Source organism: Pan troglodytes, chromosome 7 (assembly GCF_028858775.2).
Source record: "Pan troglodytes isolate AG18354 chromosome 7, NHGRI_mPanTro3-v2.0_pri, whole genome shotgun sequence".
NCBI lineage: Eukaryota > Metazoa > Chordata > Mammalia > Primates > Hominidae > Pan > Pan troglodytes.
Window position 1 is genome coordinate 81,733,291 of NC_072405.2, and position 22,589 is coordinate 81,755,879.

A 22,589-nucleotide genomic window follows, 5' to 3' on the forward strand; every position below is an offset into this window, starting at 1 on the left:
ATCCCATCACCTACTCAGGTCAATTCTTCTCAGCAAATGTGTCTTCATAAGAAACAGGGCTTAGGGCCATGCACAGGGACCCCTATACTCTAAGCTTCTCCTGTTTACTCTATTTTCTTTCTCCATGGCTTGTAGACTCATGAACTATGAGGGCTGAAGTTTAGAGATGAGCCACCAGGGCCCAGAGAGGTAAAGAGTATTCACGGTCACCCATGAAGAGGCAGTGTCAGGCCAAGAATCTGGCCCTGGAGTCTTGTTTGTGCTGTTGGTCTATGCTTTTCCACATGATTTGGTCGGTGTGGGGCTCAGCTGGTTTCTCAGCAAACAGCCGTGCACTGGGCTGCTCCCTGGAGTCCAGCAATACATACTGGGATTCCCCTGATGGACAACTAAAGCCATTCTCCTTCCTTGATTGTGAAGTCCACTTAACAAATCTGAAGATGTAATTTAAAAATGCAATTTCCTCACCATGACCATAAAATCAATATGGCATCACGTTTAACTTTCTCATTGAAAGTTTTAATGTATCTCAGACTGTAATCAGCTTTTAAATTGAATTATTTCAGGATTTAAAATTAAATATAAGGAAAGAACCAGAAGACAGAAGACATGCCCATGACCTAGATGCCAAACATTTTTTTCCCCTTGAAGTGTGATCCACTTTCCTATCATCCTCACACTTTCTAATTCATAATGTTTCCCACAAGAATTAGCACTCTGACTTCTTTGAAAGCTTGACTTGAACTTCTGCATTCACGGTTTTTGGAGGACATGTGATTTGCCAGTGCATAGCTACCCCTGACATAAAAAGGGTCCCATGCAACATAAACATGTCAGTAATTTTAAAATTTCCATACTAGTTTAAAACATGCTTTCATTCATCAATGAAATACCCACAGGTATCACATGTCAACTACCTAAAGAAGCCAGAATAAGCCACGTTACAGTTCATTCCCAATATCTGCCATGCATACATCTTTTGGAAAAACACTAACAGGTCATTTCCTGCTTTTGTTGGCTCTTGTTAGCCCTTCCCTTTTTATTTTCTTGATTTCCTAATTTCATTGGCCCATCAAACCAAAAAGCATTTAAAGAGATCTCCTAGGCTGCGAGCTGATTGAGAAGGACTCCTTCTATCCTTCATTATTTCAATGCCTCTTTTCTTCCACCTTCAGCCTTGAGTCTAGCTAGTCCTGTTGTGAGGTGTTGGGCTTGAACAACACTTAATATTGCATACAAAAGAATGCACTTGTTTCAAAGATTAACATTTGGACATCACTATAAAATACAATTTTGCCATAGCATTAACTCAGAACTTAGTAATATGGCCTTGAATTAGACTTGGTCCTTATGGTAAAAGATGACACTGGGGAGGGTTTTCTGACTGAACTTAGCCTCCCAGGATTCCATCGTCATATGTGTCCCTTTTTTTTTTTTTTTTCTTTTTTATTGATCATTCTTGGGTGTTTCTCGCAGAGGGGGATTTGGCAGGGTCACAGGACAATAGTGGAGGGAAGGTCAGCAGATAAACAAGTGAACAAAGTTCTCTGGTTTTCCTAGGCAGAGGACCCTGCGGCCTTCCGCAGTGTTTGTGTCCCTGGGTACTTGAGATTAGGGAGTGGTGATGACTCTTAATGAACATGCTGCCTTCAAGCAGCTGTTTAACAAAGCACATCTTGCACCGCCCTTAATCCATTCAACCCTGAGTGGATACAGCACATGTTTCAGAGAGCACAGGGTTGGGGGTAAGGTCACAGATAACAGGATCCCAAGGCAGAAGAATTTTTCTTAGTACAGAACAAAATGAAAAGTCTCCCATGTCTACCTCTTTCTACACAGACACGGCAACCATCCGATTTCTCAATCGTTTCCCCACCTTTCCCCCCTTTCTATTCCACAAAACCACCATTGTCTTCATGGCCCGTTCTCAATGAGCTGTTGAGTACACCTCCCAGATGGGGTGGTGGCCGGGCAGAGGAGCTCCTCACTTCCCAGTAGGGGCGGCCGGGCAGAAGCGCCCCTCACCTCCCGGATGGGGTGGCTGGCTGGGCGGGGGGCTGACCCCCCACCTCCCTCCCGGACAGGGCGGCTGGCCGGGCAGAGGGGCTCCTCACTTCCCAGTAGGGGCGGCCGGGCAGAGGCACCCCTCACTTCCCGACGGGGCGGCTGGCCTGGCGGGGGGCTGACCCCCCCACCTCCCTCCCGGATGGGGCGGCTGGCCGGGCAGAGGGGCTCCTCACTTCCCGGTAGGGGCGGCCGGGCAGAGGTGCCCCTCACCTCCCAGACAGGGCGGCTGGCCGGGCGGGGGGCTGATCCCCCCACCTCCCTCCTGGACGGGGCGGCTGGCCAGGCGGGGGGCTGACCCCCCACCTCCCTCCCGGACGGGGCGGCTGGCCGGGCAGGGGGCTGACCCCCCCACCTCCCTCCCGGACGGGGCGGCTGGCCAGGTGGGGGGCTGACCCCCCCACCTCCCTCCCGGACGGGGCGGCTGGCCAGGTGGGGGGCTGACCCCCCCACCTCCCTCCCGGACGGGGCGGCTGGCCGGGCGGGGGGCTGACCCCCCCACCTCCCTCCCGGACAGAGCGGCTGGCCGGGCAGAGGGGCTCCTCACTTCCCAGTAGGGGCGGCCAGGCAGAGGCGCCCCCCACCTCCTGGACAGGGCGGCTGGCCGGGCGGGGGGCTGATCCCCCCACCTCCCTCCCGGACGGGGCGGCTGGCCGGGCGGGGGGCTGACCCCCCCACCTCCCTCCCGGACGAGGCGGCTGGCCGGGCAGAGGGGCTCCTCACTTCCCGGTAGGGGCGGCCGAGCAGAGGCGCCCCTCATCTCCCGGACGGGGCGGCTGGCCGGGTGGGGGGCTGACCCCCCCCCACCTCCCTCCCGGATGAGGAGGGAGGACGCTCCTCACTTCTCAGACGGGGTGGCTGCCGGGCGGAGGGGCTCCTCACTTCTCAGACGGGGCGGTTGCCAGGCAGAGGGTCTCCTCACTTCTCAGACAGGGCGGCCGGGCAGAGACGCTCCTCACATCCCGGACGGGGCGGCAGGGCAGAGGTGCTCCCCACATCTCAGACGATGGGCGGCCGGGCAGAGACGCTCCTCACTTCCTAGATGGGATGGCGGCCGGGCAGAGACGCTCCTCACTTTCCAGACTGGGCAGCCAGGCAGAGGGGCTCCTCACATCCCAGACGATGGGCGGTCAGGCGGAGACGCTCCTCACTTCCCAGACGGGGTGGCTGCCAGGTAGAGGCTGCAATCTCGGCACTTAGGGAGGCCAAGGCAGGCGGCTGGGAGGTGGTTGTAGCGAGCCGAGATCACGCCACTGCTCTCCAGCCTGGGCGCCATTGAGCACTGAGTTAATGAGACTCCGTCTGCAATCCCGGCACCTCGGGAGGCCGAGGCTGGTGGATCACTCCCGGTTAGGAGCTGGAGACCAGCCCAGCTGACACATCGAAATCCCGTCTCCACCAAAAAAATACGAAAACCAGTCAGGTGTGGCGGCGCGCGCCTGCAATCGCAGGCACTTGGCAGGCTGAGGCAGGAGAATCGGGCAGGGAGGTTGCAGTGAGCTGAGATGGCAGCAGTACCGTCCAGCTTCGGCTCGGCATCAGAGGGAGACCGTGGAAAGAGGGGAGAGGGGAGAGGGGAGAGGGGGGAGGGGGGAGGGGAGAGGGGAGAGGGGAGAGGGGAGAGGGGAGAGGGAGCTCTATCTACCACACAGTCTCTCACTCTCGCTTTTAACCCATATGTGTCTCTTGTCTAGTATTTGTTTCTTGTATTCGGTTTGGTCTCACAGTTGAAGTCCTCAAAATTACAGAATCAATCATTGCATCAAGTTGCTCCTATTCGTTAAAGTTTGTCCTTAGCAAAACACTATATCCTGTTTTTCCAATCCATGATTTTAAAAGCTCCATAAAGAGAATCAGAAAGTTGTAGGGTCCAGAACAATGACATCTCAATAGCTTCATTATGAGACAAAATAAAAAACACTCACTCAGAATTATAGGAATAAAAAGGTGTTTCACAAAATATTTTGCATCGGAAGATTAAATAAATTAAGAAGTATTTATTCCTATTCTGCACCAAAGATTCTATTGTTGGTTAGCTTGTGAACTTTTGATTATTTGGATTGCAAGCCATCATAGATCACAAGAGATCTTTGGTCATGGAGGTTAGGGGAAGTACGGAAACCTCTGACAGATTTATTTCAAGTCATTTATTACAGCTGCCTGACACAGATTTCCTTTTGGACGATGCCAATAGTATTCATGTCCCCTTTCCCACTAGCTTATCTAACTCACATCTATTCACAGCATATCAAAATATTCTTTTTACAATCTGACCTTCTCAATCTTCACTTGAGTTTCACCAGCTGTTAATGGAGCCGATAGACTGTGGCACCTAGGAGCGGCATGGTGGCCTTTGACTCCAAGTTTGTCACAGCTTCTCAGTTGCTTCAGAGTTAGGATTTGATGACATCATCCACCCCTTTTAGGAGAAGAAAGCCTAGATTTAATGGGTGCCAGGAAGCTCAGTAAGCTTGCTGTTTTCTTTTCTTCTTTGTTTAAACTCAAGCTAATATTCAGGTTGGGTCTCCCCAGAAGCAGCCTGTGAGACATGGATTTAAATGCAAGTAATTTATTTGTGAGGTGATCTCAAGCACCATACAGGAGTGGAGAACAGAGTCAGAGAGGGAGACAGAAGAGAGCACAGACAGAAAATAAAAAAAGCTAAAAGCTCTGCTGAAGGTCTGGTGGGCACCCCTGGCTTTCAGCTCATTGGAGAGTGAGATAATGGATGTAGATTCAGAGTGCAAGAAATTATCAAGTCCTTGCCCATTTACCAACTGGTCCCCCTTTCTCAAGACCTTTCCAGTTATCAGAGATTCCTACCACAGCCAAAGGAGAATAAGTTATATATCTCAGTAATGAATCACACACAAGAGTGCAGCACATTTTCACAGTCCTAATGGAGATAGCCAGTCACGTCCAAGTACAATTACTTTAAAAGATGTATCACTAATTTTTTAAAAGTATAAATGACTTAAACTCCCTCATTTCCTTTGGATTTCATCTGACATCTGAACTCCCTGCTGTGACCTACAAGGTTCTGTTCCTGTGTGACCTGGCATCTGCCTGACCTTCCACTTCCACCTGCACTTCCCCGCCCACCTCTGCTCCAAGTTCAGCCACATGGGCCTCTTTACCCCTTGAATACACCAAGCTCTTTCCCACCCTGGGACCGTTGTACACATTTTTACTCTGCTGGGAATATTCTCCCCACACTGGGCATGGCTGGGTCCCACTCACCCTTTAACTCCCAGACTAACTACTTCCTCTTCAGGGAGTCTTTTTCTGGCCAGCTTTTTCTAGTCTTCGCCTAGCCCCACTACACAGACACAGACACACACACACACACACTTATTTCCTCTCAGAGCTTGGTGTTCCTCACCTTGTAGCATTGCCATAATTCATAATTACTTATTCATTTGTTGTGTTTATTATTGATGCCCCTGAGGATCATGATAGTTTTTTATTTCATTCCTGGTGCTTGGCACATGGTAGGTGCTTAATAATATTCATTGAATGAATGAATGAAATGGCATTGGGCATGTTTCCCCTCCTCCCTAGATAATGTTCTACATTGAAACAGACTCTGATCTGCTCATATCATTAGTTAGAAGCCGAAGTACTGAAGGAGGCTCCAGCAAAGGAAGGAAGTGGGGTGGAAGGAGACGAGTGAATCAGAAGCCCCCACAGACAAACCCATGGGAATTCTTAGCCTGGCCCAGAGTGTGGGCTCTCCTGGCAGCAATGGCCCCAAGGGTGTCCATCGGAAGGAGCATTGTTTTCTGTGCCTTAAGATCAGGTAGGTCCAAGCTTCTCCTGGCAGCTACAAGTCCTTTAGATCCATTCTGATCTATTTATATCTCCTGCCAGGACCACATTTTGAAAGTAACAAGCTTCTTTACTTTTATTATCTGTGGCACAAAATGGCATTTCCTTTCATTTGATCCAAATTTCCCTCACTCAAGAATTTCAGAATATGGTGAAAAAAAAAAAAAAATCCATGCTTACCTTTTCTATGCCACTCATAGTCTGACATGGTCTGTGCCACTCATGGTTTGGGGAGGTCTCCTTTCCTCCCAGCCAGACTCTCCAAGGTCATGTCTTCTGCTTTTGGACCCATCTTTCTAGGCACTTCTCATCTCGGAGTTACCACTGGACTTTCTCCAGGTCTGTTTGCAGTTCGAGGAGTTGTGCCAGCCAGAGCAAGACACCCTATTCTCAGCCTTTAGGTACCAAAGGGTCATTTAAAAATATATATATTTTTTCAAATGCTTTTCTAGGTGATGTCAAATACATGCACACAGAGACAACAAAATGAGCCGACAGCCAGAGCCATTCATTTTATAAAGAGAGTTTGGACTATTTTTTCTTCGAGGTGAGGCCTTGTTCTTGTTTTCATGTAGCAGTGTCTCCTTGGTTAATCACAGAGACTCAAGCACTCTCCTTTGTAATCTAGCCCTGCCTTTTGGCTTTTTGCCATCTAAAAGTTTAAGGCCACCCACAAACAAGTGCTTTCTCCCTCACATCGTTAAGTTCAAATAGTCCTAATCATTCCTAAGGAAATGTTCTTACACCGTACCCACAGCAGTACCCATTTATGCATAGCTATTGTTTCTTCACATTCTGTGGAAGAAAAATAAAACAGCCCTATTATCCCCCAACACCCACACATGCACACCTCATAGTGACACAAATTTAAATATATATCATCTCCCTTTTCTTTTTTTTTTTTGGAGACGGAGTCTTGCTCTGTCACCCACGCTGGAGTGCAATGGCGTGATCTCGACTCACTGCAACCTCCACCTCCTGAGTTCAAGAGATTCTCATGCTTCAGCCTCCCGAGTAGCTGGGATTATAGGAGCGCACCTCCCTGCCTGGTTAATTTTTTGTACTTTTAGTAGAGATGGGGTTTTGCCATGTTGGTCAGGCTGGTCTCGAACTCCTGACTTCAGGTGATCCTTCCACCTCGGCCTCCCGAAGTGCTGGGATTACAGGCATGAGCCACTGTGCCCGGCCATCATCTTCCTTTCTTTTTCTCCATGTGTATTCCTCTTTCCGTAGAACCTTGTCAAAGCTTCTCTGAAAGCCAAATGAGACTACATTCCCCGACTGCCTATTACTCCCTCAGAAAGCTCAAATAAAATGATCAAGACTTTTCTCCCCCTCTTGCAGAAACCATGTTATCTGGCCCCCAAAGGGGTTTTTTTTTCTTTTGAGACATTTACTGAACTAGTTCCTGAAGTACTAGCAAGATGACATGAGCTGTGTCATTTGATAAATAGAATTTTATATACTATGTAACCCAGGAGAAAAAAAGATATGAATAAAAAAGATAATAGTACTTTTTCTTTCTGGGTAACAGGTTTCCAGGTGAGTTGTTTTCTTGTTTTGTGCATTTCTGTATTTTCCAAATTTTCTGCAACAAACATATATTTTGTAGTTAAGGAAAGAAAATCTTTTATAGAGGAAATGTGGCTCCACCCTGGATGGCAGTGCCGTCTGAAGCCATGGATAACATCACCTGGTGGGGATGGGTGGGACGACTGCTCACATTCTTTTGACAAACATTATTAAGTGGCATCATGATAGCCATTGGAGTTTATGAAGACAGGCAAGACACACTCTGCCCTCGAGGAGCCCCGAGTAGATGGAGGGAGAAGCCTTGCTCACTCTGTTGGTGTTTATGTGGGGCCTACCCCGCAAAGCACACTGCTTCTCATAAGACCTCATTTCTCTGAGGCAGAAAAACATCATGTTTTGACGTATGGCCTCTGGATCCGGATGACCTGGGTTCAAATCTCACTACACCAGTTATTAGTGGTGTGACTTTGGACAAGTTACCCAACCTGTCTGTGCCTTGCTTACCTCGTATGTAAAACGAGACCAAAATGAGGACTAACATCAGCGGGTTGTGGGATCCAAGTAAGTTAATAACTGTGAAGTGCTTGGGAGAGCGCCTGGTATGGAGGAAATGTGAAGTGTTAACAACTTGACCCTCCTTCACTGCTCACCCAGGGCTGCAGCCAAATTCTGCTAAGTCAAGTCCATTTGAATACTGGCTCCAGTCAGGCCCCACTCGTTTTTTTTCTTCAAAGCCAAAGGCGATGTCTCTCAGACTGTTCTGGTTCCTGTAAAGCCTCAACTCTCTAAATCATCGTAGACTCTGGCATCTTTCCTTTGGGTGAGTTTGGAGCCCATATTTTCAAGCATGGTGCCTCTTTCCCTCCAGATATGATGTCATCAGACTTTGACTAGTTTGTTTCCTAGACTCTCCATAAATCTAGGAGAAGACACCAGCCCATATAGGCTATTCAATATTTGTCCTGCTTCACTTGGGTTAATTATTACCCTCTCCTTAAGCTGCCAATCAATGATCTAATGCAACTACTGTTCTATGATCTTAGAAAATGCAAATTCTAGGAACCCAGCTGGAGAATCAGAGATTGGGATGTTATCCACCTCATAAGCAAGTTTTCCAAGAAGTTCTTCCAGGGCAGGGTAACTTGGATCTGTTCCCCCACTCTACTTTTCCCCATCCCTGGTAAGGCACAGCCAGTGGAGAATTTTCCATCCCTTTTTTAGAGGAGGTGGGAAGGGAGCTGTGATGCTCCCTTGGTGTTGAAACTCATGCCATTGTCATAAGGAGATTTCCTGAGATCATTCTAGAACAGATGTCTTTGACAGTTTAGTAATTGTATAGATTCAATAACATTTTAGTTTTTACCTGAGAAAAAAAGTCTTTTTACTTAGAAAAAGAAATGCCAGTATTTCATCTCTTAGCCACATAATAACAATAATAATAATGCATTTATCAAGATGAAAAAATCAGAAGGAATAGAAGTAAAGCATGCTTAGTTACACTGACTCAGTTACATTTTCCATTCACATTGAATGTAATATCAGTCAAAAAAGGCTTTAGGCAGCAACAATAGGTAAAATAATGGGTAAGAAGGAAAAGAGGGCCAGGCACCCTGGCTCACACCTACAATCCCAGCATGTTGGGAGGCCAAGGCAGGCAGATTGCTTGAGCCTAGGAATTGGAGACCAGCTTGGGCAACATGGGGAAACTTCATCTCCACAAAAAATAGCCAGGCTTGGCAGCACACGTCTGCAGTCCCAGCTACTCCGGGAGCTGAGGTGGGAAGATGGACTTGAACCTGTGAAGCAGAAGTGTGGAGGTTGCAATGAGCTGAGATCACGCCACTGCACTCCAGCCTAGGCAACAGAATCAGATCCCATATCAAAAAGAAAAAAAAAGAGAGAAGAAGAGAGTCTAAGAGGCAGAATGGTTCTATGAGTATAGAGTAACTAGGGGTTCTAAGATGCTGAAACCTGATTTATCTAGGAATAAGTAATAGCCATAAATTGGCAAATATATGTGGCAATTGGCAGTCTGAAATCAGGCACTTCAGATCTCAGCTCTGCTCATTGGTGTTAGCTTGAGTAATGGAAACCCTTGGAAAGCCTTAGCTGTTCTGTCTGTAAAAATGCTAGTATAGGTCACCAGGTTCTTTTCCCAAATGCTTGAGGCAGTTGAGTCTCAGTACTCAGGACTTCCTGGATCTTAGAAAGGGAATACAGTCTATGTACCTTATTTGGGGTGTCCCCCTCTCCTCAGCAGGGTCTGGAGCAGATCCTTGCAAAATAGATTAATATTTTTGAGGCAAAATATAAACAAAGATTATCAATATCCTTCTATCAGTGCAAGTCAGGTGAGACTTTTGCCACCAAATGAGTTATGAAAAAGCTTTCAAATGTTAGCACTTTTTAGATTGGGATTGTCATATGGGTTTGTGGACCTGACCTGCCTTTCTTAACAATTGTTAGGATGGCTGGGCGTGGTAAGCTCACACCTATAATCCTAACACTTTGGGAGGCCAAGGCAGGTGGATCACTTGAGGTCAGGAGATTGAAACCAGCCTGGCCAACATGGTGAAAACTTGTTTCTACTTAAATTACAAAAACATTAGCCGGGCATGGTGGCAGGTGCCTGTAATCCCAGCTACTCAGGAAGCTGAGGCAGGAGAATCGCTTGAACCTGGTAGGTGGGGGTTGCAATGAGCCAAGATCACGCCAGTGTACTCCAGCCTGGGTGATAGAATGAATGAGACTCCGTCTCAAAAAAAAAAAAAAAATTGTTGGGAGGATTAAATGAGACAAAGTATTAAGTATCTGGCACATGGTGTGAGTTGAATAAAATGTATTTATGATTTAATATTAACAAATACAAATTATAGCAATATGTTGTCAGAAAATTATGATGTAAATATTTAATCAAATAAAATATTCTCCGCTGTCAACCAGTGCTAAGAGCCAACCAACAGTACATTTGCTACCTAAATGTCTACCACATGCCAGGTGCAGTGCTCTGGGCTTGCCAGGCATAGCCTCCTTCTGTCAACTCCACAGTCCCACACAGTGGTTTCATCTCCCCTGCCCCCATTTTTTTTTGAGACAGGGTCTTACTCTGTGGCCCAGGCTGAAGTGCAGTGGCATGGTCACAACCACAACTCACTGTAGTCTCTACCTTCTGGGCTCAGGTGATCCTCCCACCTCAGCCTTCTGGGTAGCTAGGACTACAAGGGCACCACCACACCCAGCTAATTTTTGTCTTTTTAGTAGAAATAGGGTTTCGCCATGTTGGCCAGGCTGGTCTCAAACTCCTGAGCTCAGGCAATCCATCTGCCTTGGCCTCCCACTGTGCTGGGATTATAGGCATGAGTCACTGCTGCCTGGCAGTATCATTCCGCTTTAATGAGGTACTTTAGGCCCCACGAGGGTGACTTCTCCAAAGTCACAAAGCCAAACAGCACCAGGGTAAAGGCTGAACCCAGGATTCTGCCTTTAGAGGCAAAATTGAGGCATTCGGGTTACTTCTGGGATTAAAAAAAATCACAAATAAAAAACAAATATTTGAGACTTAGAATCTGTGAGAGGGAAGGCTGCATTCCAGGAGTTGCCCCGAACCAGCTTCCAGCTGCCAGGTCAGCTCTGAGCCTGGGAGGCAGGCGGTGGCCGCCCTGCCCAGGAGCCACAGTCGGCATGGTTGTGGCACGGGTCCAGGGCTGAGCAGGCTGGGCCTCTCGGCTCCGGGCCTTCTGCCCTCACCCTCGGAGGGGCAGGCTCAGTCCCACCAAGTGGCCACCTTCCAATTGTCTTTGTTTTCCTCCTCCCTTCGCAAGAAACTTCAGGCACAGGGAATTTCTCAACACGGAGCTTTTCAGTCCCGCACCTGCTTCCTTCTAGGCCTGCAAGGTCCTCTGTTGACTCTGCCACAGGGTATTGAGGGCTTCAGAATATGCTCCTTTTAAAATTCAATCTGACACCATCTCCTTTTCCCCCACTCACAGCTCTCCTCTGGGGCACACACTCACAGTGATTTCTGAGAGCTTCACAAGACAGCAGGCCGTCTCACCGCTTCCATACTTACCCACTAAATCCCCACTCCAAAACCATAGGCTCTTTGTCTCACTATTCTACCGCCTAGACTGAAAATAAGCAATTTCTTTTTGACCAAATGAAGACAGGGTTTTCCAATTCCTGGGAGCGCTGTTAGGTCTCACTAGAAAGCAAGTTCTTCTCGAGACATTCTCCTTGTCTGTCCTCATCCCTCTTATGTGCCTGAATCTCTCCAGATCTGGCTGCCTCCAGCATCTGTCCTGTTCACCATTTTGGCCTCAGGGCCTAGCACAGGGCCTGGCACAAGCAGGTGATGCCCACAGTAACTGCTGGACTGTGACATTGGGCTTCCCTCCTACAGCCTGCCTCTCTCTCCTCCAGCAGGCCTCTTCCTCATTCTCCAGGCCCAGGCTCGCCCATTACTTCCTCAGGTGAGTCTTCCTTGAATTCCTTGGGTCTTTTAAGTGCTCCCTTCCAGGTCAGCTCCTGGATCACCTATTTCAGTGCTAAGTGTGTCGAACAGGAGTTTGCACAGGTTGCCCAGCTAGAGTAGAAAGTCCTAGAGAGCAGAGACTGCATCTTCGTCACTTCTCTATCCCTGCGCTTACCACAGATCAGGGGACATTAGCTGGGTCACAGGAATTCCATAATTACCTTTAAAATGTACGCAAGCGCCTCATGAGAGAGAGGCTTTGCTTGAGTCATGCAGGGAAATGAGGCCAACAGTTTAGGATGCTGTGAGGAGGGGCTGGAGTTACCTGGCTCAAGGGCACTGCATTTCCTAAATAGCTGACTCTTCCATCTTACTTTAGTAGTAAAATACTCTGACCTTAGAGCCAGAAAGGGAAAGAAGCTTATCAAAAAGCTTTATCAAAAAGAATATCAATATTCACAGGTAAATCATTAGCTTTCAACCAGGGTCAAAAAATCTTAATGCTTTCAACTGTGTTCTTTCAGCATCGGGCCTGGCCACGGGTTGAAGCCCTCTTCAAACAGCGCAGAGGCAGGAGGGGTGCTCCCCGCCACTGGGTATCCGGTTGCCCAGGGAATGGCATAGCCCCAGAAAATGCTGAGGCTCCCACATGTCGGGATCCTTCAGCTCGAACCCTAATATCTGTGTGGCTTTGGGGATGATGTGATTAACAGGAGCAGGGCGACTTCCACTTCCATGGCTGGCTTCTCTCAGGTACACCTTGTTCCTCAAGGCTGTACTCATCATTTGTTCCTTTATCTTTTAATAAACCAGCTTTTATTGAGCCCTTACGGGGACAAGGAACTGTGAGATACTGTGGGAAATTTAAAGTTGAAAAAGACTGACCCTAAAGGAAAACCAGCAAGATTACAACATAATAGGGACCTCGAGATAAAATCCTTGTCATGCTGTACAGAGAAAATTAAATTCCAAGAACATACTGTACACCTCCTAGGAGAAAGAGGCTGTTCTACATTTTGGGGTCCAGAGATGAGGACATCTTCAGATTTTTAAGACCTTGCTCTCCAGAAGAAAGTGTTAATACCTTCCCAGAGCACGCCCTTGGCACAAAGTGGGAAGATTACACAATCCTGCCCTCATCACCCCTCACCAGCCCCAAAGATCCCTGAGGGTTAACAGAATGAAGGTGGTGGAGCCTGGCCCAGGGGCATGCCCCTTATCTGTCAGTGCCATCTCTGCCGGCCAGAGGTGGCCCTATCCATCTGGAGTTTCTGAGTCGGAGATTTCGTCTCCGGGCTCCCTTCCATCCCGCTGGAGAACAGCGGGATCCAGCCCTTCCATCCGGGCTCTGGTCTGTCTTGGGGGTGGGGGGACACTTCGATGTCTAGGAGGGGACTGGGAGACCCTAGGATGAACGGAGCCGGGCGTACCTGGATGGCGGTGGTGGGGATGGGTGGGGATAAAGGGGCTGGAGGACACCTGGCTCAGGGACTGAGGTCCTTGGCACAGCGCCCTGCCCTGTGCCCGTTGGTTGCAGGCGAACGGCCGGCGCCCCACTCTCGGCCTGACCACCCACCTGGGCACGCCCTGTCGTAGTCGAAGCAGCAGTCCCCGGTGAGGCGACAGGCTTGGTCGCAGAAACACGTCCCGTAGACCCTGTCCAGCCTCCAGCCGCGGGCGAAGCAGGCGGGGTCCCGGCCGGGACAGCAGCGCCCGGCCTCGGCGCAGCCGGCCTGGGCCCCGGGCCACAGCCGCGACAGCGCGCACAGCGTCATCCACAGGGTCCTCATGGCCAGGGCTCCGGCGGCGCCTGCGACTCGACAGACCCCCGGGGCAAGCGCTCTGCTCCTCGGCTGGCCGCGGCCCGGGAGCTGCCCGAGCGGCCGGCGAGGCACAGCCGGGCCCTGCCCGGCGCCTGGCCCCCGCCCTCCGCGCCGCCCCTCCCCAGCCCTGGCGGCGCGCCCGTCGAGGCCCGGGCGGGTGGCGGGGCTGCCCTGCCCAGGTGGGGAGGGCGCTGCAGTTCCCGGGACGCGCCCGCAATCGACGGTCCGGGCGCCACCCACTCCCCGCTGCCAGCTCGCGCCCCAGCTCCAGCCCGGGGACCTCCGGGGCGCGGGAGCTGAAAAGCAGGTGCTGGCGGGGCGGGGGTCGGGGTGGGGTGCCGGGGCGTAGCCAGGAGCCCGGCGGGGGAGGCCACATTTCCTGGCTCTAAACTGTACTTCTAACGCCTGGGGACACATTAACGAGCGGGTATTTTCACTCTAAAGCCATGAGACCAAGAGCACTCGATGGGCACCAAACGTGTCTCAGCAGCACTCTGCGCGGGCCACCCCGCCTTCGCCCGGGAAAGCTCATTCAAATACAAAGTGGACACCAGCTCGCCCACCCTCTCAGTCCCCGCAGGCCGCAGAGAAGCTAGGAGATAAGTCCAAAGAAACATCCTTTCTTTCTGCTGCATTTATAATGGGACTCTTCTGCCCCAGGAAAATGCCACTTCGCTTCACGAGGAGGCAATTTGTGAATGGTGGGAAGAACAAATAAAATAACGGGGCTCTGTTTTCTGATAAACCAATTTCTCCCCCTAAAAACTCTGTGTACTGATATTTTAGAACTTTCACTTTAATAAAATGCTTGCCTAACTTTTAATATATATATTTTCTTCTCCCTTTCTCTCCAAATGTGTTACGTTTTCTGCACCACTCTTTTTGTTCACCCAAATTTATTCTGGAATTTTCATTTTATGTTCTTAAATCATTTACCCTAATATGGTTTTTATGTGAAACCAGGAATATAACGTTTTTTGCATCTGCGAACCTAAGAAATCAAATTAATTTCATAGACTTTCTTTCTTTCTCATATAAGGATTTACAGAGGAATTTTCTTTACTCATCAGAGAGAAAAGTTAACAAAAGTAGAAATGAAAAACTTGACTACAAAAGTAGTGAAACAATACGGTAATCAACCATACAAAACACATTGTGAAATGAAGAAGATTTAATACATTATAAGAATATTATCTTATAAACTCTAACCACAAAGTTTGACCAGTGGAGACTGTAATCTTATTTCATCTTCCAAGAAAAGCACACTCTAAAGTCAAAAAGAAATTTTTTCTTTGTGAGCTTATACAAATAAATTCTCAACGTTGAGATTTTTTTTCCATCTTTAGGTAAGTCTGTCTTACTTTTGTAGTCTAAAGAAATAACATATACATATATATTTATATGTGTGTGGGTGTGGGTGTGTATCTTTAGTTTTTGTAGCTGGAACTAAATAACTGCCAGCAAATTATACCCTCTGCCTTTTCCCATGTCACAGATTTTATTAGCAGTTTTGTATTAACTCATTCATGTAATTTATACCCACGCCTTCTCTAAGGCTGTCTGCTTTATAGAACGCCTTTAGGCAGATACTTTTTTTGTAATGCCATAATAATCTGGAACAGTTCCAGAAAGATGTAAAGGAAAATGATCCGCCGACAAGTTCACTTTCAGGAATAAAACATGAAACGAAGTGATAACAGAAAGGAGAAGAGGAGGTCTGGTTTAAGAGAATTAAAAGTATAATGCCAAATGCCTGCTCAAATACCATTTTTTTCAGCCCGCTCCCCACCCCCACCAGCCCTTTTCCTTATAGACAAAACCAAAATTGGAAATCGAAAACAAAAAGTTAGGGGGTCTGTGCTCATGAGATTTAGCTTCCAGAATTACAAAATCTGGGTCTAGTTCTGATCCTGTGATTTCTGACAAATCTCAGTGCCCTCAACTCAAACATAGAACACTAAATCTTTTCAGATTGTTGTGAGATGCCCACAGAGACGAGGCGATGTTAGTGGGAACTAAATATCTATTAATGTCCTAATGTCCACCCCACTCCCACTCCATAATTTAAGCCTAAACCAAGCAAAGACAAGTGCAGTTTTGGTTGTGTGCAAAATAGGGGAAAGCAAAAAGATTTTGTCGCTTAAAAAAAAAAAGAAAAGAAAGGAAAAGAAAACCACAAATGATTACTACTTTAACAGCACAGATAAAAAGGAGTTTGTCTCTGGTAAGTAACATTAAAAGAAACAATCTCAAGTTAAAGCTTGTACTGTCTTGAAAATATGAAGAAAAGCCTCCCGTAGCAGGCTGTAGCAAAGGAAGCAGTTCCTGCAGGAATGGGCAAAGTCAGAGGACCCTGACATTTAAAGCAATGGAGTTCACATCCTTACTGGAAACTGGATGCAGTCAACTGTAACAATTAGTGGCTTTGTTTTCCTTGCCCTGGAGATGTTTGGAGAGCAGAAATCATCCCAGTGATCAGGTGGATGACTATAGGAAGTAATAAAATGCACCTTAGAAGACACACTTTCTTCTGAAGTGTTGTCTTTGGAAGCTGTCCAGGATTGGTAAAATTATGGGGGTGGGGTGGGGGGGTGAGAGTGGGGAGAGAATGGAGATCTACCTATTCATCATTCTAGAACATAGTAATTTATTTATTTATTTATTTGAGACAGGGTCTTGCTGTGTCACCCAGGCTGGAGTGCGCTGGCACAATCATAGCTCACTGCAGCATCAAACTCCTGGACTCAAGCGATCCTCCCACCTCAGCCTCCCAAGTAGCTAGGACTACAGGCACATGCTGCCACACCCAGCTAATTATTTTTTGGAGACACTAGGTCTTGCTGTGTTGCCCAGGCTGGTCTCAAACTCTTGGTCTCAAGCGATTCACTTGTCTTGGCTTCCCAAAGCACTGAAATCACAGGTGTGAGCCATCACACCTGGCCAGAATATAGTAATTTAAGAAAACATCCACATATATGATCTCATTTGATGCTGTATAATTGTTAGGAAAATATTAGCATCCTCATTTCGCAGATGACAGAGAGATTAGATATGTAGCTAATTAGTGACAAAACAGGACTAGAACTGAAATTATTCTTTCCAAAACACCGCAACGTTCTTCCCCTTACATAAAGCTTTTTATGAGGGGTTGGGAAAGATTGGAATAGAAAGTAAAGACAAATAAGATTAAGTACTGTACTAAATTCTGTAACTATAATAGTGTATGTGGAAATCAAAATACAAATACTCTCCAGAAAGGTTTGGGTACATTTAAAATGTAAATTTTACTTTTTTTTTTTTTTTTTTGAGACAGAGTCTCACTCTGTCACCCAGGCTGGAGTGCAGTGGCTGGACCTCAGCTCACTGCATCCTCCACCTCCTGGGTTCAAGCTATTCTTGTGCCTTAGCCTCCAGAGTAGCTGGGATTATAGGCATGTGCCACCAGGCCCAGCTAATTTTTGTATTTTTAGTAGAGACAGGATTTCACCATGTTGGCCAGGCTGGCCTCTAACGCCTGACTTCAAGTGATCTGCCTGCCTCAGCCTCTCAGTGTGCTGGGATCACAGGCATGAGCCACCGTGCCTAGCCTATGTTTTATCTGTGTAAGATGAATAAAAAGTTTTTAAAAGCAACCAGGATGCTATGAGGGCTGTAGAGGGAATATTTTGAGGTTGACAAATAAGGTAGTTGATTCTTACACAGTTTGGGGACATTTGTCAGAGGCAGAATACTGCATGGATAGAGAGAGAGAGAATATTTCATTGGATATTAGCCACTTTTGCTTATAAGATGCACCAGTATTTTATTTGACACTAACACAGAAAAAAAACCAAAAAACAAACAAAAAAAAACCCTGCCTGCCAATTACACTGTGATGCATACTTATATGTGATTGTAGGACAGATTTCAATTTCAGAGATGTTTAAATTTGGAAGCATGTGCATCCCTGAACCAATGAAAAAACGGAACAAGATATCATTTTCATCATTTTACATTTTATAACACGCTTTTGTGGCAATCCTATGAAGTTGTTGTTAACTTACTTGTTTTGCTGAAGGGGAGGTTAAAAGGAGCTAAATGACCTGGGCAGTGTCCCACGGGCTCAAGCCCAGCCCCCTCTGGAGAGCTAGCGCTGTTCATGTGGTTGCATTCATTCTCTTCCTGAGGGTGTGATGTCATTCCACGTTGAGGGTCAAACGTGGGTAAAAATGGTTCTTCCCTAAGGAGATCAAAATCCAGTGGAGGAGCTGGACATGGAAGCAGTCACCACAGCAGGTGGTGATAAGTGTTACCATTAAAGGGAAGGGGGAGGGATGTCTGAGATACTGACACTGGATCAGGGCAGACAAGGAGGATTTTGAATTTGGATTATAAAGATCAGGATTCGTCCCTTTACGTTCTCCCTGGAAAATGCAGATTCAGCCACCAGGAAAGCTCCAATAACTTTTGGAAAGGTACTGCCTGTATAGGCTAGTACCTGCATTTATTTAATAATGCCAAAATGTGCAGACAAGTATCCAAAGATGCTTGTTTAAGGTGGTATGCATAACTCACTTTGAGTAATTCTTCTCCTATCACCTTATAGAAAGCAGTCAAGTACATCACCACTAAGGTTTATGCTGCCATTTCTATGCCCTTGACCCTGTCAATGAATTTATTTTACCACTTCCATATCCAGTTTACATTTTTTTCATTGACAGAGGAAAGAAGAGAAAAATTGATGACCCTGTCACTGAAAAAAATGTAAATTGGATATGGAAGTGGTAAAAATAAATTCAGTCGATTTTTCCCTTCTTTTTCTAACAGACTTTTTAGATTTTCGTTTCCAGAGGAAGCACCTTTTCCCTCCATTATTAGACTGCACCCCTAGTTCTAGGGATGAGCTTTGACGGTTAATCTTATTCTCAGTCTATGAACCCATCACTCAGAGGCTGGTCCAATCAGAGCCCCAGGGACCAGGGACATTTGTTCAATAGATGACTTGGTTTCATTTCTTCACATACTAGGGGAGAATGGGGACGCGTTTGGCCATGTGAAGCCAGCCTGAGATCTTAGGCGACAAGCCAGGGAAGAGAGAGCCAGGAAATCACAGGGGCTTTGCTTGACATTAGAAGTCGAACTTCCCCCTTCTCAATCTTCTGCCCTATTAAATTCTTTTTATAATTTATGCCATTTTCAATTGCAGTTTCCGTGGCTTTAAACAAAAGCACTCAACAGAGGGGATATGGAAAGTGAAAAGAGCTCAAGTTGTAAAGAGAAAAGTAGATTTGAACTGTGGCTCTATCACTAGCAACATGAAATAAATTATTGTAAACTCAAGCCTCAGCTTCTTGATCTGTAAAAATGGAGATAAATAAGAAAAGCATTTAATTATATAATTTATACATGTCTAGTATAGTTCCTCCTTCATAAAAATGAGCTGGTAATTAATAATTATTGTATTGTAGCCCTGGACTTTAACACAAAAGACATGCTTTAATGATGACTAATTTTTTTTTTCCATTAACTAGTGTGTCAGGCTACATGGTGCAATCAGAAGAGTTCTGTAGTGGGAGTCCAAAGCCCTGGCTTTGATCCTGCCAATGAGTGATCTGGGGCAGTTCATTTAGACTCTCTGGGCCTCAATTTCCCTTATATAATTTGATAATGGGAGCCAAGAAAATCTCCAAGAACCCTGTTAGCTCAAAAATTGTAATATTCAATTTAAGTAACAGTGTAAGCCACAAGAGAGTGGTCTCATGTGTGATCTCTTTGACCTTAATAGTAGGATGCAAGTAACACAACTGCAGAAGTGACTTTGCAAAGTCTCTCCAAGTACAGCTAATTTGGAGACAGACATTTATGTCCACAGGTTAATTGCAAGTTCATCGTAGATGCTTTCCTGGATGTGCATAAGTCGTGGTGATTATTGAAGCAATTACATGGTAAAAAGAAATTTTGATTTAAGAATCAGGAGATGGATATTGTAGTTTTGTGTCCATAACTCACTAGCTGTATGACCTTAGGGAAAGTATGGAATTTCTCTGTGCTCAGAATCCCAGCTATAAAAAGAAAAGCTTTGAGAGGATCTATAAGATCTCCTACAAATCCAACACTGATTCTATGAATAAAACCTTCTAATTCAGGGGTAGGCAAATTATGCCTATTTTTATGGCTTGTAAGCTAATTTTTTTTTACATTTTTTAAAATGATGGGCAAAAATCAAAAAAAGAATATTATTCTGTGTCATGTGAAATTTAAATGAAATTCAAATTTCTTTTTTCTTTTTTTTTTTTTTTTTTTTTTGAGACGGAGTCTCGCTCTGTCGCCCAGGCTGGAGTGCAGTGGCGCGATCTCAGCTCACTGCAAGCTCCGCCTCCCGGGTTCACGCCATTCTCCTGCCTCAGCCTCCCGAGTAGCTGGGACTACAGGCGACCGCTACCACGCCCGGCTAATTTTTTGTATTTTTAGTAGAGACGGGGTTTCACCGTGTTAGCCAGGATGGTCTCGATCTCCTGACCTCGTGATCCGCCCGCCTCGGCCTCCCAAAGTGCTGGGATTACAGGCGTGAGCCACCGCGCCCGGCCTGAAATTCAAATTTCAATGTCCATAAGTAAAGTTTTATTGGAACATAACCATGCCCATTTGTTTCCATATTGTCTATGGCTGTTTTTATGCTAGAAGGGCAGAGCTGAGTAGTTGCAGCAGACAGAAACTGTAAGACCTGCAAAGCCTAAAATATTTACTACCTGGCCTTTATAGAAAATGTCTGCCAATGCCTACTGAAACTGTCCAGCTCTAAAATTCCGTGAACTAAAACATAGAGCTGGGCTGGGCACACTGGCTCACACCTGTAATCTCAGCACTTCGGGAGGCTGACGCAGGTGGATCACTTGAAGCCAGGAGTTCGATATCAGCCTGGCCAACATGGTGAGACCCCGTCTCTACCAGAAATACACAAATTAGCCGGGTGTGGTGGAGCACACCTGTAATCCCAGCTACTCGGGAGGCTTAGGCAGGAGAATCACTTGAACCCAGGAGGCGGAGGTTGCAGTGAGCTGAGACTGCACCACTGCACTCCAGCCTGGGAAACCGAGCGAGACTCTGTCTCAAAAATAAATAAATAAAAAATAATAAAATTTAGAGCTGGACGCATTCAGTAGGCAAAGTGACATTAAACACTTTGTAAACTACACAGCACTCATCCATATGTAAGGGGTTCAGATAAAATGGAATTCTGAAATTAAAAAGGCTCAGCCAGAACACTCACGCCCAGCAAACATTGTTTATGATGGCAAAACTACGGATAGTGCCAAGGTTAATCCTGTGCTGCTAGAAAATGAGATTATAAGAGTGCTTCCAAAAATGAAAAGGAGAAAATCATCGGATGAGATTAAAGAAGTCATCTAATTTTGCTCCTTTTGTAGTAAATAGCCTTCTCTGATCCACAGCAGAGATTTTTATAGCAAATTGTTCTTTCTTCCTACATGCAAAACTCTCCTTGTGTCAGCGAAGGGCAGAGAGTCCTAAGAAGCCTGCCACACGACAAACCAGAGAGAAATGTGCCCCTTTGAGGGAGAGGAATGTTCTACCCCATTTAGTTCTAACAAGTAAGTGGGAAGTAAGTGCACTCACTGGCCAGCAGCAGCCCTGTGTGGGCATGAATGCAGCTCATGGATGCATATTATGGTTTTGACCTTGATCCTAGACATTTGCTTGAGGGAAAACGTGTTCTTTGCACACTAAGCCTCCAAATACTCTCTTATTCACAATACATTTATTAAGGCCTATTTAGTACCAGGAACTATATTAAATATTTAATGTATCTTATCTTGTTGGAGCTTATAAGGCAGGTGTTACCATTTATATTCCACAGCTGAAAAAAATAGAAGTTTGATGATGTAAAATAACGTGCCCAAATTAGAGATATTCAAACCAGTTCTGCAATTTCCAGAGTCCACATTTTTTTTCTACATAGAAAACAAATTGCATACTTAGCAATTGGATTTCTATTAAGATTTCATAGGCTTTTTATGATAAATACCTTGATGACAAATAGGGCATAGTTAGACAATTTAAAAAACCTAAGACCTTAAACCTTGTGGTGTTATTTTCTGTTGTTTCTTAAATTTTAAAATATTTAGTTAATGATAAAGAATATTGAATTGGAGATGGAAAGAACTAGGTTCTAAAGGTTTGTTTGTTTGTTTGTTTATTTGAGACAGGGTCTCACTCTGTAGCCCAGGCTGAAGTGCAGTTGCCCTCACTGGAGTGCAGTGGCATGATCTCAGCTCACTGCAACCTCCACCTCCCGGGCTCAAGGGATCCTTCCACCTGTTTCCCAAGTAGCTGGGACTACAGATGTGCACCACCACACCCAGCTAATTTTTGCATTTTTTGTAGAGACAGGGTTTTGCCATGTTGCCCAGGGTGGTTTCGAACTCCTGGGCTCAAGTGATCCTCCAGCCTTGGCCTCCCAATTTACTGGGATTGCAGACATGAGCCACTGAAACTAGCCAAGGTTCTAGTTTTGTTTTTGCTACTCTCTACCCGTGTGATTAGGGCATTTACTTAAACTCTACAAGTCTGTTTTCTTCATCTGTAAGGGAGGGACAGCAAGATCTACTTTGACAATCCCACAGGGATCTCGTAAGGGTCAAGTAAAATGGTATATGTGAAAGTGCTTTGAAAACACTCACTATTATTTCTTGGTTACTGTTGGGTTCCATTTTTTATATTGAAGTTTTTTATATTAAAATGTTTATATTCTAAGAAATAAACAGAAGCATGTCTCAAAGATTTCAGTAGATGTAAATGCAGGCTTTGTACATTTACTATTGGCTTAAAAATATAACTTTCAAAAGTATGTCTCCTTTCACCAAGCTTAAAAG

General features: G+C 46.0%; 1 protein-coding gene across 1 annotated transcript in view; it reads right to left on the reverse strand.

Moving 5' to 3' along the window:
- SBSPON (somatomedin B and thrombospondin type 1 domain containing) overlaps window positions 1-13,796 on the reverse strand; it is a 31,281-nt gene extending 17,485 nt beyond the window's left edge. The window contains exon 1 of the mRNA XM_009455509.5: window positions 13,473-13,796. Within this exon, the coding sequence (XP_009453784.1) occupies window positions 13,473-13,686 (214 nt within the window). The 5' untranslated portion in view covers window positions 13,687-13,796. The remainder of the gene's footprint in view (window positions 1-13,472) is intronic.
- Between the last annotated feature and the right edge of the window lie 8,793 nt (window positions 13,797-22,589).